The 16206-nt window shown below is 52.4% G+C and overlaps 1 protein-coding gene across 6 annotated transcripts in view; it reads left to right on the forward strand.

Annotated features, from left to right (window-relative positions):
• DTNB (dystrobrevin beta) overlaps positions 1 to 16206 on the forward strand; it is a 177199-nt gene that overhangs the window by 137691 nt on the left and 23302 nt on the right. For all 6 annotated transcript variants that reach the window (XM_036405162.2, XM_036405161.2, XM_036405163.2 and 3 more), the window contains one exon: positions 13447 to 13606. In XM_036405162.2, coding sequence (XP_036261055.1) covers positions 13447 to 13606 — 160 coding nt within the window. The remainder of the gene's footprint in view (positions 1 to 13446; positions 13607 to 16206) is intronic.

Genomic DNA, 16206 nt, shown 5'->3' on the forward strand with positions numbered 1-16206 from the left:
GGTCTGTGGTCTCAAGGATCTCTGGGATCTGTGGGATCTGCAGGATTTCTGGGATCTCTGCGATCTCTGGGCTCTGTGCGGTCTCTGGGATCCACAGCTGTCTGCTGGATCTGTGGGATCTCTGGGATCTATGGGATCTGTGGGATTTCTGGAATCTGTGGGGTCTCTGAGATCTGTGGGGTCTCTGGGATCTGTGGGATCTCTGGGATCTCTGGGATCTGCAGGAATCTATGGGATCTATGGGGTCTGCAGAATCTCTGGGATCTGTGAGGTCTCCGGGGTCTTTGGGGTCTCTGGGATCTGTGGGATCTGTGGGATTTCTGGGATCTGTGGGGTCTCTGGGATTTCTGGGATCTACGGGATCTGTGGGATTTCTGGGATCCGTGGGGTCTCTGGGATTTCTGGGATCTGTGGGGTCTCTGGGATCTCTGGGATCCGTGGGGTCTCTGGGAATGGGGACAGGACTCCCTGCCTCTCCGCCTCCGTTGCCATGAAGCCGTCCATCCATCCCTGCGCTGGCTCGGGGATGTAATTAATGCCTCACAAAGGTCATTAGCCGTCCCCACTAATGAGCCTTTGATGTTGCTCGGCGTGCCCGCTCCGGGAGGAGGCGGCTCCAGCCGGAGCATGGGGAAATTCAATTTCCCTGCCACAATCGGGTTAACAGCCCGGGCTGGGGGGGGCCGGTCCTCGTTTTCTGCTTTAAATATTTCCCTCAAAGACTCTTTGCAGCGAGGGGGGTGGATTATTTTTAGCACACTCGCTTCGATCGAGCTGGAATTACTCAGGCAGCAGCAGCAGCAGCAGCAGTTTCGTGTGCAGCTCTGGAAGGGCCTCTCCTCCCTTCCTGCTTAACGTAAATAATTGTTGAATTACTGGTGAGAAAAAAAAAAGGAAAAGAAAAAGGCAAATGGCAGCACAGCCCCAAATCCCAGAGAAATACCCTGCAGGGAAACTGCAGCCCCGTGACTGCACTCGTGATGTGCAGGGCCAGAGAGGCTGGGGAGAGGGGACGGGATCAAAAGCGGGATTTGAGGCTCCAGAAATGGGATTGGGGTTCCAGAAATGGGATTGGGGCTCCAGAAATGGGATTGGGGTTCCAGAAATGGGACTGGGGCTCCAGAAAATAGCATTTGGGGCTCCAACAAATGGAATTGGGGGCTTCAAAAAATGGGATTTGGGGCTCCTACAAATGGGATATGGGGCTCCAGAAATGGGATTAGGGCCCTGCAGGCGGTGCTGGGGTGTGCCCTGAGGTGTCCCTGTGCTCCCAGCACCAGCCTGAGCCTGGCAGAGCTGTGAGGACGGGAGCCAGGTCCTGCAGGACCGGCCCAGCAGCATTCCAGCCTTTATCACAGCCTGGAGCTGTGCAGTCAGTGTTGGAGAGAAAGGCAGCCCAGGGAGAGAACCCAAAGAGAGTGCAGACACTGCACAGCAAACTCTGCTCCATCCATCATCCATCCATCCATCCCTGAGTGCAGACACTGCACAGCAAACTCTGCTCCATCCATCCATCCATCCATCCATCCATCCATCCATCCATCCATCCATCCCTCCATCCATCCATCATCCATCCATCCATCCATCCATCCATCCATCCATCATCCATCCATCCATCCATCCATCCATCCATCCATCCATCCATCCATCCCTGAGTGCAGACACTGCACAGCAAACTCTGCTCCATCCATCCATCCATCCATCCATCCATCCATCCATCCATCCATCCATCCATCCATCATCCATCCATCCATCCATCCATCCATCCATCATCCATCCATCATCCATCCATCCATCATCCATCCATCATCCATCCATCCATCCATCCATCCATCCATCCCTCCATCCATCCATCATCCATCCATCATCCATCCATCCATCCATCCATCCATCCATCCATCCATCCATCCCTCCATCCATCCATCATCCATCCATCATCCATCCATCCATCATCCATCCATCATCCATCCATCCATCCATCCATCCATCCATCCATCCATCATCCATCCATCATCCATCCATCATCCATCCATCCATCCATCCATCCATCCATCCATCCATCATCCATCCATCATCCATCCATCATCCATCCATCATCCATCCATCATCCATCCATCCATCCATCCATCCATCCATCCATCCATCCATCCATCCATCATCCATCCATCATCCATCCATCCATCCATCCATTATCCATCCATCCATCCATCCATCATCCATCCATCCATCCATCCATCCATCATCCATCCATCATCCATCATCCATCCATCCATCATCCATCCATCCATCATCCATCCATCCATCCATCATCCATCCATCCATCCATCCATCCATCCATCCATCCATCCATCATCCATCATCCATCCATCCATCCATCCATCCATCCATCCATCCATCCATCCATCATCCATCCATCATCCATCCATCATCCATCCATCATCCATCCATCCATCCATCCATCCCTCCATCCATCATCCATCATCCATCCATCCATCATCCATCCATCCATCATCCATCCATCCATCATCCATCCATCCATCCATCCATCCATCCATCCATCCATCATCCATCATCCATCCATCCATCCATCCATCCATCCATCCATCCATCCATCCATCCATCATCCATCATCCATCCATCCATCATCCATCCATCCATCATCCATCATCCATCCATCCATCCATCCATCCATCCATCCATCCATCCATCCATCATCCATCCATCCATCCATCCATCCATCCATCCATCCATCCATCCATCCACCCATCCATCCATCCCTGAGTGCAGACTCTGCACTGCAAACTCTGCTCCCTCTCGTGCAGCCTTTGAGGCGTGGGCTGCACCAGCCTCATGCAAAGGAGGTTTAAATGTGGTTGGAAAAGTTTTTTTTTTCTCCCAAAATCAGTTGTCAAGGGTTTTCTGTTAAAATAGAAAAACGTGTGAATTTAAATTCCTCTGTAGTTCATTATTTCTGTCCTGAATTAATTACTATTCAGCCTTCCTGCGAGGGACTTGCATTTGCTCTTGGCATCAGGCAGGAGGAGGTTGCTGGGCCCTTGGAGATGGGGATGAGAACCCAAAACTGAGTTGTTTTCCAGCCTAAACTCTTGTGAGATTCCATGAAAAATGGCAGGGATATTTGGAGGAGAAGCTGTGGGGATGAGATGTTTTCCAGCCTAAACTCCTGTGAGGTTCTGTGAAATATGCCAGGGATATTTGGAGGAGAATCTGTGGGGATGAGAACCCAAAACTGAGCTGGTTTCCATCCTGAACTCCTGTGAGGTTCTGTGAAATATGCCAGGGGTATTTGGAGGAGGAGTGATGGGGATGAGAACCCAAAACTGAGATGTTTTCCAGCCCAAACTGCTGTGATTTTTCATGAAAAATGGCAGGGATATTTGGAGGAGAGGCTGTGGGGATAGAAACCCATAACTGAGGTGTTTTCCAGCCAGAATTGCTGTGAGGTTCCATAAAAATGGCAGGGATATTTGGAGGAAAATTGATGGGGATGAGATCTCAAAACTGAGATGTTTTCCAGCCTAAACTCCTGTGAGGTTCTGTGGAAAATGGCAGGGATGTTTAGAGGAGAAGCTGTGGGGATGAGAACTCAAAACTGAGGTGTTTTCCAGCCCAAACTGCTGTGATTTTTCATGAAAAATGGCAGGGATATTTGGAGGAGAGGCTGTGGGGATAGGAACCCATAACTGAGGTGTTTTCCAGCCTGAATTGCTGTGAGGTTCCATGAAAAATGGAAAAGGGATATTTGGAGGAGAGGCTGTGGGTGCTCCATGCCTGGAAATGTTCAGGGCTGTGTGGATGGAGCTCAGGGCTGGGACAGTGCAGAAAGTGCAGAACACACCAGTTTTGGTGTTGTTTTAGTGGCAAGAGCTGTGAGTTTTCTGTAGCCCTCCAGAGTGTTGGTTCTGTGACAGTCTGAGCACAGAGACAGCGAATCCTGGAGCGGTTTGGGTGGGAAGGGATCTTAAATGTCACCTCCTTCCACCCCTAGCCTGGGCAGGGACACCTTCCACCGTCCCAGGGTGCTCCCAGCCCTGGCCTTGGACACTCCCAGGGCTCCAGGGGCAGCCCCAGCTCCCCTGGGACTCCCCACCTGCCAGGGGAGGATTTTCCCTCATGGAGAGCCTGAGGGCTGAGCCCGAGGAGCCCCAGAGAGAGCCAAGGGCAGTGCAGGGTCTGGGGGCTCGGCTCTGTGTGTGTCCCCAGCCCTGGGCATGGTGAGAACACCTGGGCCAGGAGATGCTGCTTTTCCTGAGTAAAGCCCCTGGGATATTTAATGTTCACTGTCAGGGATGTGCTAAAAGCTCTCCAGGTGACTCCTGCGTGAGCTCAGGGCTCTGTCTCTGCTAAGGAGAGCCTGGAGAGGGGAGCCAGGCACTGAGATGTGCCTGAGAACCCTCAGCACTGCCCTGGACACCCCTGGCATCCCTGCCAGGAGCCCGTGCTGGGGCACACACAGCCCCAGACGGGAGGCACAGCCCATGTGTTCCTGGCCTCTTTGCTCTGTTTGTGCTGCATTTCCCGCAGTATTTGGGGCATGATGAGATGTTTACTTGTCTAAACTGCTTATCTGAAACCTCTGGGGTTATTGTGTGTGCAAGATCCCTTCTCCTTTAATCTGCTCCCAGGAAGAAGCTCCACATTAAAATGGAGCACAGCAGCTGTGGCTGCCCCTGGATCCCCGGCAGTGCCCAAGGCCAGGCTGGGCAGGGCTTTGAGCAGCCTGGGACAGTGGGAGGTGTCCCTGCCATGGCAGGGCTGGCACTGGATGGGCTTTGAGGTCTTTTCCCACCCAAACCAGTCTGGGACGTTTCTGTGCTAAAATCTGTGGATTTCTGAGTTCCTCAGTGAGCATCTGTAGGTTCAGGGACTTCTGGGGCTCTTTGGTTCAACCTTCCACTTGAAGCAGGTGAACTCAATGGTTGGACTCAACTAAAGGTCTTCTCCAACCTGAACAATTCCCTGATCCCACCCTTCCAAGCAGGACTGCAGCTGGAATTAGATCAAGTCAGTTCTGGCTTCACGTAGCTTTGGAAACCTCCAGGGGCTGTGGGTCCTGTCCCTCTCTGGGGCAGCTTCTCTGCTGGTTCTGGGCTTCTTTCTTCTGCCTCTGTCAAGGTCAGGATGGAAGCTCTTGAGACAGAATTTCACATTCAGACTCAGGTGTTTATTATTTCTCATATGTTTTACAAGTTGTGAGTTCTGCAGCATTCTACTAACAAGCTGCAAAATGGCCAACTGTCTTTCCCTGCAAGGTTAAACTACCCAGTTAAGAAATGACACCTAAATTACCTAAATTATTTTCACTTTTAACCCAATGACTGATCCCTCAAAGTCTGCAGGGTGGGCTTTTCTGTCCAATTACAAAATACCACCCAAACCCTTGGAGAAGAAAGAAGAAGACGGAGAAGAAGAAGGTGAGGAAGGAGAAGGAGAAGGAGAAGGTGGTGAGGGAGAAGAACAAAGTAAAGAAGAAGGATAAGAAGAAGGTGAGGAAGGAGAAGAAGGAGGTGAAGGAGAAGAAGGAGGTGAAGAAGGAGAAGGAGGTGAAGAAGAAGGTGAGGAAGGAGAAGGAGAAGAACAAAGTAAAGAAGACGAAGAGGAAGAAGAAGAAGAAGAAGAAGAAGAAGAAGAAGAAGAAGAAGAAGAAGAAGAAGAAGAAGAAGAAGAAGGTGAGGAATGAGAAGGAGAAGAGAAGGAGAAGAAGAAGGTGAGGAATGAGAAGGAGAAGAAGAAGTTGGTGAGGGAGAAGAAGAAGGAAGAAGAACAAAGTAAAGAAGAAAGAGAAGAAGAAGGTGAGGAAGGAGAAGAAGGAGGTGAAGAAGAAGAAGGTGAAGAAGGACCAGCCTCCACCCTAAAACCTCCATCCTGCCCCATATTTATTACCATATTCTAAAACCCCAAACTCCAAGTTTTCCACCCTGTGACATCACACACTTCTACCCCACTCCACACCCACAATCCCAGTGCTCTCAATCAATTCTGGAAGCTTCTCCACGGCCTCAGATCAAATGCAGTGCTCTCCTGGGGCTCAGAGTGTGTCAGCACAGAAAGTCTGGAATTCCCAGCAGCCAGAAATCCAACACTTTTCCAGTGTTCAAGGTGGTGCAGGAGAGGAGGAGGCAGAAGGGAAGTAAAAGGGAAATCCAGCTGTGCTCATCTGCCTGCTGCTGCCCCAGGGGGAAGCAGAGCCAGCACCTTTCCAGATGTGCATGGTCACACGTCAGCTGGGGTTTCTGGCTGGGTTTGGGACAGGAATTCCCATGGAGCAGCTGCCCACAGGGGTGGTGAGGCCTCCTTGGGGAGCCTCTCAAAGAGCAGCTGAGGAGGAGCCTGAGCAGCACCCTGGAGGTGCCCTTGGTGCTCCAAAAACCCCTCAAGGCTCCTCCCAACCTGTAAGAGCCTGAATGAGGGATGCAGGACTGCAGGCAGCTCTTCCAAATGCAGTTTATTGTATCCAAGATGTCCCAGCAGTCCAGGGTCATGGGTGGCAGAGCTGTGCCTACAGCTGTCAGCTCCAGCTGCAGACAAACCTGGAGTCCTGCATCCCTCGTTCAGGCTCTTACTAATGGTGCCACATGTTGGGTGCCACTGTTAAAGCTTAAATGAGGGATGTGGGACTGCAGGCAGCTCTCCAAAATGCAGTTTATTGCATCCAGGATGTCCCAGCAGTCCAGGGCTGTGGGTGACAGAGCTGTGCCCACAGCTGTCAGCTCCAGCTGCAGGCAGGCCTGGAGACCCTTTGGTTTTGGTTACACTGCATTCTATACTTTCCTTTTGGTTACACTGCATTCTAGACTTTTCTTTTGGTTACAAATGCATTCTACACTTCTCTTTTGGTTACACTGCATTCTATACTTTCCTTTTGGTTACACTGCATTCTAGACTTTTCTTTTGGTTACAAATGCATTCTATACTTTCCTTTTGGTTACAAATGCATTCTATACTTTCCTTTTGGTTACACTGCATTCTAGACTTTTCTTTTGGTTACACTGCATTCTAGACTTTCCTTTTGGTTACACTGCATTCTAGACTTTTCTTTTGGTTACACTGCATTCTACACTTTTCTTTTGGTTACAATGCATTCTAGACTTTTCTTTTGGTTACACTGCATTCTATACCTTTCTTTTGGTTACAATGCATTCTATACTTTCCTTTTGGTTACAATGCATTCTATACTTTTCTTTCCTGAGCATCTTCACGCAGTAGAACCAATCTGCACCTTAACTATTACCTATAGCCTATCATTACTGCTATAATTACCATATTCATGTCACTATTCTCCAATCACTAACAGTACATTACAGTTTAAGCTAGAAGTTGTTTCTCAGTTTTCTTGCAGTGGAAAATTCTTTTTTCTACCTGCCACATCTGCTGCCTTGTTTCCCTGTGCTCTCTTTCTGCTTGGTAAAAGCATCTTCTTGTTTGGGGTGGGTTTATCCTTTGCTCTAAGCCATACAAACCCCTTCTAACTCACACACCCTTTGCCTCCTTGGTTATCCAGTCAGACTGGCTCAGCAATTCTTTTCTTCTATATCAAAACTTGCTTCCATCTCTATTCCTTCTTCAGACTCTACATTCAAAAATCTTTCTGCCAAGCACCCATATCTGTGAGACTTTCCTGTCAAACTTTCATCCTTCCCAACACCAACCCAAATTTTTGAAGGCTTTTTCCACCCCGTTCTCCTTTAAAGCTTTCCTCTGTCACGGTGGTTGTAGAAAATTTGGCAGCAGCTCCCCAGAGGGTGGGGGGACCTCCAGCTGAACTGCTGGGCTGAGGGAGGCGGTGGTGAAATCCTCTTGGAGAGCTGGGGAAGGCTCCTATGGGCACTGCTTCCCTTCATCCCAGCCTTCCCCTGGAGCTGATCCCTGCTCAGGGCACAGCTCAGCCCCTGTTCCCTGGAAATGGCATTTTAGGTTAAACCTCACAGCTCTTGTGTACAAGGCTCGATAAGCCAGGGACAATAAATCAAAGTTGGCTCCCAAACATTTCAGGAGCCAGGTCAGAGGTTCCCTCCGTGGTTTTTCTAAATGGAAATCCATCTTGTGTGTCCTCCCGGTGCAGTTTCCAGGAAGGACACGCAATGAGCCAGGAATTCTTGGGGTTTCTGGGGCTGCAGCTCCAAAGCAGAGCCAGAGGAGTTCACAAACCTGTTCAGCTCCACTTCAGCTCTGTTTCCTAAGGGCATCCTGGAGTTCCCTACCCTGGGAGCAGAGCCCAGCACAGCTGTGCCAGGGAATGGGGACACTGAACCCACAGAGGTCCCGTGGTGGCTCTGGGCTGTGCCCAGCCCTGCAGGGGCACAGCTCCATGTCCTCCCACACCAGGCTGGCACAGCCCTGCTGCCCCTGCTCTCTCAGCAGAGCAGCTCCTTTCCTTTCCTTTCCTTTCCTTTCCTTTCCTTTCCTTTCCTTTCCTTTCCTTTCCTTTCCTTTCCTTTCCTTTCCTTTCCTTTCCTTTCCTTTCCTTTCCTTTCCTTTCCTTTCCTTTCCTTTCCTTTCCTTTCCTTTCCTTTCCTTTCCTTTCCTCCCTTCCCCTTTCCCTTCCCTTTCCCTTCCCCTTTCCCTTCCCCTTTCCCTTCCCCTTTCCCTTTCCCTTTCCCTTTCCCTTCCCCTTTCCCTTCCCCTTTCCCTTTCCCTTTCCCTTCCCCTTTCCCTTTCCCTTTCCCTTTCCCTTTCCCTTCCCCTTTCCCTTCCCCTTTCCCTTTCCCTTTCCCTTTCCCTTTCCCTTTCCCTTTCCCTTTCCCTTTCCCTTTCCCTTTCCCTTTCCCTTCCCCTTTCCCTTCCCCTTTCCCTTTCCCTTTCCCTTTCCCTTTCCCTTTCCCTTTCCCTCTTTTATCTCTTTCCCTTTTTTTTTTTCCCTCCTTCCTTTCCCTTTCCTTTTTCCCCTTTCCCTGGAAAGGTCCCCCCTGAGCCTCCTTTTCTCCAGGCTGAGCCCCTTTCCCAGCCTCTGAGCAGGAAGGAGCCGTCCCCCTCCGAGGTCCTTTCCAGCCCAGGGAGGCTCTGGCAGGTCCCTTTTCCATCCTGGACCTCTTCAGGTGTTGTCCCCCCTCCCCGGGGATGTGGCCCTTGGCATCATCCATGGGAGATGGGATTGTTTCATTCTGGAGAGGGACACCTGGAGGGGTTTGGAGCAGGAGCCACACACTGATGTGCAGCTGTGGCTCAGCCCCAGGTGCTTGGGGTCGGGCTCTGCTCCCAGGGAACAGGGACAGGACAAGGGGAAATGGCCTCAGGCTGGGCCAGGGCAGGCTCAGGGTGGACATTGGGAACAATTCCCACCTGGAAAGGGCTGTCCTGCCCTGGCACAGCTGCCCAGGCAGGGCTGGCTCCCCATCCCTGGAGGGATTTCAGAGCCCTGTGGCTGTGGCAACTGGGGACAGGAGTCACTGGTGGCCTGGGCAGTGCTGGGGGTGGTTGGACTCCATGGTTGAGAGGGATTTCCAGCCTCAGGGGCTCCATGGCTCCACAATTCCAGCCTGTCCTGGGGCAGATGCCACAGGAGTTGAGTGCTGCTGAGCTGTGCCAAGGGTGCTGTTTGTCACCACCAGCCAGGAGCCCTTTTGGGACCCCAGCTGGGCCAGCACGTGTTTCTAGGAAGGCAAAGCTCAAGGCTCCACTGAGCCCACAACTTTCAGATCCCTCTTTGAGCCCCACGAGGCTCAGTCACCCCAGGAGCTGCACGGGGAGGGGGAGCAGTGTGCCCTGGCCCTGTCCCCGTGTCCCCATCCCCCTCAGGATGTGCTGTGACCTCACGGGCTGCTGCGACAGCCCCGGTGTTTTCCAGGAACCGTGTCACCCGTGTCACCGGGGCTGAGGGACGTTCCCAGCCCCGCTGCTCCGCTGGCCGTGGAATGCAAATCAGGGCAGGCAGCTGCTGCCAAGGGTGAAAAACCATTGAAATGAAACCTTCAGGGCTTCGGGCACTTTCTCGAAGAATGTCGGTGTAGGGGGAGTGTCTCAAAGAGGAGCCTTGGTGACAAAAACATTTCCTCTTGTTGGGGTGTGACAGGAGTGGGCAGTGCCAGCCTGAGGGTCACGGTGTGCCTTGGTCCAAGGAGTGGGCACACCTGGGGTGGGGGGACAGGGGACAAGGGACAGGGATGGATGGGATTTTGGGATGGAATTGTTCCCTGGGAGGCCCTGGCACAGGGTGCCCAGCCTGGATCCCTGGCAGTGCCCCAGGCCAGGCTGGACACTGGCACACCCTGGCACACTGGGAGGTGTCCCTGCCATGGCAGGGCTGGCACTGGGGGGCTCTGAGCTCCCTTCCCACCCAACCCAGTTGGGATCCTGGCATCCCAAGGTGCTGCTGCCTGCCATGGCTCCGGGCTGGGCTTCTGATTCTCAGCACACAAATCCTGGGGGTGCAGATCTGGGGGTGAAAGGGAAAAACTGAGCTCTGGGCAGAGCCTGGAGCCACTGCCAGGGCCTGAAGGGGCTCCAGGAGAGCTGCAGAGGGACTGGGGACAAGGCCTGGAGGGACAGGAGCCAGGGAATGGCTCCCAGTGCCAGAGGGCAGGGCTGGATGGGATCTTGGGAATGGGGAATTGTGCCCTGGCAGGGTGGGCAGGCCCTGGCACAGGGTGCCCAGCCTGGATCCCTGGCAGTGCCCAAGGCCAGGCACACCCTGGCACACTGGGAGGTGTCCCTGCCATGGCAGGGCTGGCACTGGATGGAATTTAAGCCCCCTTCCCACCCAAACCACTCAGGGATTCTGGGATTCTCTTACAAAGCCCAGCCAGGCCCCGTGGGCAGCACACACCAGGTACAAACCAGAGCTCCATTTTTTAGGGTCACAGAGGCAATAACCCCATGTCAGCTCTGTCCTGTCCCCCCTGTCATTGCCCTGCCTGTCACCCTGTGCCAGCCCAGGCTGGCCCCACAGGCCCCTCAGTGGCATGGGGAGCCTGGTCAAGTGAGCCTGGCAGAGTTCCCTGCCCATAACCAGAAGCCCAGGTTTTTTGGGGTTTTTTGGGGTTTTTTGGGACTCGAGGCTGTGGACAGCACCTGGCAGAGCCCTGGGCTGTCCCTCAGCATGGAGGGGACACCACCAGCCCTGTTGGGGACAGCACTGTCACCTCTGCTGCAGAGCTGCTCTGGAGGTTCTTGGGATAGCACAGCAGGAATGGGGTGGGCTGGACTGGAAGAAAATGTAAAATGAGATCTAAAAATTCACTCTTTCAGCAGAAAGTCAAATTATATGACTATACCTAAAATATACCAGTGTAAAAATACATAAAATATCTATATATGTAATACATTAAATATCTATAATGTAATGTATAAATATATATGCATTATATAAATTTTTATGATACATATATAAATATATTTTAAAATCTAAATTTTCATATAGATATACATAATTTATAAAATATAAAAATATTTTGTAAATATATAGAATACATATTATATAAAATATATACACTGTATAAAAATATATATTTTTATAAATATAAAAATATATTTTTAGTATATAAATACTATATATTAATATATACATATTACTTTTGTATAAATATATTTGTAATATATTATTCTATTACATATATAAATTATATAAGTATATATAATATATTAATATATCCATATGTAAAATGTACACATATATAGCATACAATATAAATATATAAATAAATATATAAATAAATCTGAATAAATATATAAATACCTACATATGTACTATATAAATATATAATTGCTTGCATAGAACATACAAAGCATGTGATTTCATAAAAAACATCTCAAACCAGATAAAAATAGATAAAGATACATGAAAATACATCACAATTTAAAAATAAGTAAATGAAGCTCTACGCCCGCGGTGCCACCACCTCCCACAGCAGCCCCCACCCGTGCATCACATCCCATCCCATCCCTGCTTACAGTGCAACAGGAGCTCTCTGGGGGCCAGGCTGTTCCTGCACATTGCCCTGTGTGTCTGTGTGTGTTGTGCAGCCAGGCTGTCCCTGCCCGTGTCCCTGTCACCAGTGTGTGTGTTGTGCAGCCAGGCTGTCCCTGCCCGTGTCCCTGTCACCTGTGTGTGTTTGGGGCCCAGGCTGTCCCTGCCCGTGTCCCTGTCACCAGTGTGTGTTTGGGGCCCAGGCTGTCCCTGCCCGTGTCCCTGTCACATGTGTGTGTTTGGGGCCCAGGCTGTCCCTGCCCATGTCCCTGCCCATGTGTCTGTGCGTGTTTGGGGCCCAGGCTGTCCCTGCCCGTTGCCCTGTGTGTATTTAGGGCCCAGGCTCTCCCTGCCCGTTGCCCTGTGTGCGTTTGGTGCCCAGGCTCTCCCTGCCCGTTGCCCTGTGTGCGTTTGGTGCCCAGGCTCTCCCTGCCCGTTGCCCTGTGTGTATTTAGGGCCCAGGCTCTCCCTGCCCATTGCCCTGTGTGTGTCTGTGTGTATTTAGGGCCCAGGCTCTCCCTGCCCGTTGCCCTGTGTGTGTTTGGGGCCCAGGCTCTCCCTGCCCGTTGCCCTGTGTGCGTTTGGTGCCCAGGCTGTCCCTGCCCGTTGCCCTGTGTGTATTTAGGGCCCAGGCTCTCCCTGCCCATTGCCCTGTGTGTGTTTGGTGCCCAGGCTCTCCCTGCCCGTTGCCCTGTGTGCGTTTGGTGCCCAGGCTGTCCCTGCCCGTTGCCCTGTGTGTATTTAGGGCCCAGGCTCTCCCTGCCTGTTGCCCTGTGTGTGTTTGGTGCCCAGGCTCTCCCTGCCCGTTGCCCTGTGTGTATTTAGGGCCCAGGCTCTCCCTGCCCATTGCCCTGTGTGTGTTTGGTGCCCAGGCTCTCCCTGCCCGTTGCCCTGTGTGTATTTAGGGCCCAGGCTCTCCCTGCCCGTTGCCCTGTGTGTGTCTGTGTGTATTTAGGGCCCAGGCTGTCCCTGCCCGTTGCCCTGTGTGTGTATTTAGGGCCCAGGCTCTCCCTGCCCGTTGCCCTGTGTGTGTTTGGGCCCCAGGCTCTCCCTGCCCGTTGCCCTGTGTGTGTTTGGGCCCCAGGCTCTCCCTGCCCGTTGCCCTGTGTGTGTTTGGGCCCCAGGCTCTCCCTGCCCGTTGTCCTGTGTGTGTTTGGGGCCCAGGCTCTCCCTGCCCATTGCCCTGTGTGTGTTTGGGCCCCAGGCTCTCCCTGCCCGTTGCCCTGTGTGTATTTAGGGCCCAGGCTCTCCCTGCCCGTTGCCCTGTGTGTGTCTGTGTGTATTTAGGGCCCAGGCTCTCCCTGCCCGTTGCCCTGTGTGTGTTTGGGGCCCAGGCTCTCCCTGCCCGTTGCCCTGTGTGTATTTAGGCCCCAGGCTCTCCCTGCCCGTTTCCAGGTGCCTGTCTGTGTATTTAGGGCCCAGGCTCTCCCTGCACCTTGCCCCGTGCCTGTCTGTGTGTGTGTGTTTCCTCGGGGCCGGTGCCAGCCGTGCCCCCGTGCCAAGGGCTCTCTGTGTCTCCGCAGGCGCAGGCCGCGGGCTCGGCCCAGCCCTCGCCCACCCATGGCCGCCCACCCGCCGGGCCCGGGGCCCCACGATCAGCCTCAGCCGGCTCCACACCCACACACGGAGCCCAGGACGCGCTGCCAGGACTCGGGGGCGACGTGCACGAGGCCTTCACACAAGGTGACAACCATGGGGACGAGCCACCGTGGGAAGGAGTGAGCCTGGGGAGGAACTGTGCCCTGGGAGGGTGCCCAGAGCAGCTGTGGCTGCACCTGGATCCCTGGCAGTGCCCCAGGCCAGGCTGGACACTGGCACACCCTGGCACACTGGGAGGTGTCCCTGCCATGGCAGGGCTGGCACTGGGGGGCTCTGAGCTCCCTTCCCACCCAACCCAGTTGGGATCCTGGCATCCCAAGGTGCTGCTGCCTGCCATGGCTCCGGGCTGGGCTTCTGATTCTCAGCACACAAATCCTGGGGGGTGCAGATCTGGGGGTGAAAGGGAAAAACTGAGCTCTGGGCAGAGCCTGGAGCCCCTGGCAGGGCCTGAAGGGGCTCCAGGAGAGCTGCAGAGGGACTGGGGACAAGGCCTGGAGGGACAGGAGCCAGGGAATGGCTCCCAGTGCCAGAGGGCAGGGCTGGATGGGAAATTGGGAATGGGGAATTGTGCCCTGGCAGGGTGGGCAGGCCCTGGCACAGGGTGCCCAGCCTGGATCCCTGGCAGTGCCCAAGGCCAGGCTGGACACTGGGCTGGGAGCAGCCTGGGACAAGGGAAGGTGTCCCTGGAGGTTTTGGAACCAGGTGATCTTTAAGGTCCTTCCCACCCACACCATCCCCTGATCCCACGTACAACACACACACATAACTCACCTTGTCAAGGCAATCATCACAAACCCCTTTCCTGTGCCCAAACTGGGGACACACTTTGGATCTTTTGAACTTAATGAAGTTAATTTCTGTGAAGATGATCTTCCCTGAAGGGAAGTTACGCCCACAAATCATTTAAGAATGAAACCTTACAAACCTGCCGTGTTTGCAAACCTGGTGGTTGGACTGCCAGAAGAAACACAAGGGGTTTCAATGCTCTTTTCTCCTTGTTGGTCCATCCAGAGCTTTTCATCTTTAGTGCTCCAGGAGCATCCTGGAATGTGGAGCTGGGAGCAGCACAGCAGCAGGGCCTGGTGTTCCCATCTCGGGCAGACGTGGAGGTTCTTTGTGGACATCCCCTCTTGGAAGCTGCACCTCCACCTGTCCTTGATGTTCTCCTCTCTGCCAGTGGAGAAAGGACAGAGAATCCTCCTGTCCCTATGGCACAGGTGTGGGCAGAGCCAAGGGATGGGCAGCAATCCACAAGGGTTGCACTTGATGGTCTTGGAGGTCTTTTCCAACCTTAATATTTCAGTGATAATCCCTGTGGACCTCATGGTGCTCCCTGGGAAATCCTGCTGGGATTCACATGCCTGATTCCTGGGCAGTGAATGAGAACCCTCACCTAATGCAGAGGTGGTTTTTGTTTCTGTAAAATCTGACAGGTCACCTCAGCAGAAGGTGGCTTCTCATCCCAGGGAGGGAAGGTTGTGAATGGAAGCATCAAATCCCTTTATCAGGTGGCCAGGATCCTTCTGCAAACAAACCAAACATGGGAAGGAACCTGGCAGAAGCAATGCTGCACCTCAAACCAAACAGGCTGTGGGTAACAGGGTGTATTTATCAGTGCTCACTGCAGGTGTGACAGGTACAGTGTGTATTTATCAGTGCTCAGTGGAGCTGTGAAAGGCACAGGGTGTATTTATCAGTGCTCAGTGCAGGTGTGACAGGCACAGTGTGTATTTATCAGTGCTCAGTGCAGGTGTGACAGGCACAGGGTGTATTTATCAGTGCTCACTGCAGGTGTAACAGGTTTTAGTGTGTATTTATCAGTGCTCAGTGCAGGTGTGACAGGCACAGGGTGTATTTATCAGTGCTCAGTGCAGGTGTGACAGGTACAGGGTGTATTTATCAGTGCTCAGTGCAGGTGTGACAGGCACAGTGTGTATTTATCAGTGCTCAGTGCAGGTGTGACAGGCACAGGGTGTATTTATCAGTGCTCACTGCGGGTGTGACAGGTACAGTGTGTATTTATCAGTGCTCAGTGCAGGTGTGACAGGCACAGTGTGTATTTATCTGTGCTCAGTGCAGGTGTAACAGGCACAGGGTGTATTTATCAGTGCTCAGTGCAGGTGTGACAGGCACAGGGTGTATTTATCAGTGCTCAGTGCAGGTGTGACAGGCACAGGGTGTATTTATCAGTGCTCACTGCAGGTGTGACAGGTTTTAGTGTGTATTTATCAGTGCTCAGTGCAGATGTGACAGGCACAGGGTGTATTTATCAGTGCTCACTGCAGGTGTGACAGGTTTTAGTGTGTATTTATCTGTGCTCAGTGCAGGTGTGACAGGTTTTAGTGTGTATTTATCAGTGCTCACTGTAGGTGTAACAGGTACAGTGTGTATTTATCAGTGCTCACTGCAGGTGTGACAGGTTTTAGTGTGTATTTATCAGTGCTCAGTGCAGGTGTGACAGGTTTTAGTGTGTATTTATCAGTGCTCAGTGCAGGTGTGACAGGTACAGTGTGTATTTATCAGTGCTCAGTGGAGCTGTAACAGGCACAGTGTGTATTTATCTGTGCTCAGTGCAGGTGTGACAGGCACAGGGTGTATTTATCAGTGCTCAGTGCAGGTGTGACAGGCACAGTGTGTATTTATCAGTGCTCACTGCAGGTGTGACAGGTACAGTGTGTATTTAT

This window comes from Molothrus ater, chromosome 32, assembly GCF_012460135.2.
Source record: "Molothrus ater isolate BHLD 08-10-18 breed brown headed cowbird chromosome 32, BPBGC_Mater_1.1, whole genome shotgun sequence".
NCBI lineage: Eukaryota > Metazoa > Chordata > Aves > Passeriformes > Icteridae > Molothrus > Molothrus ater.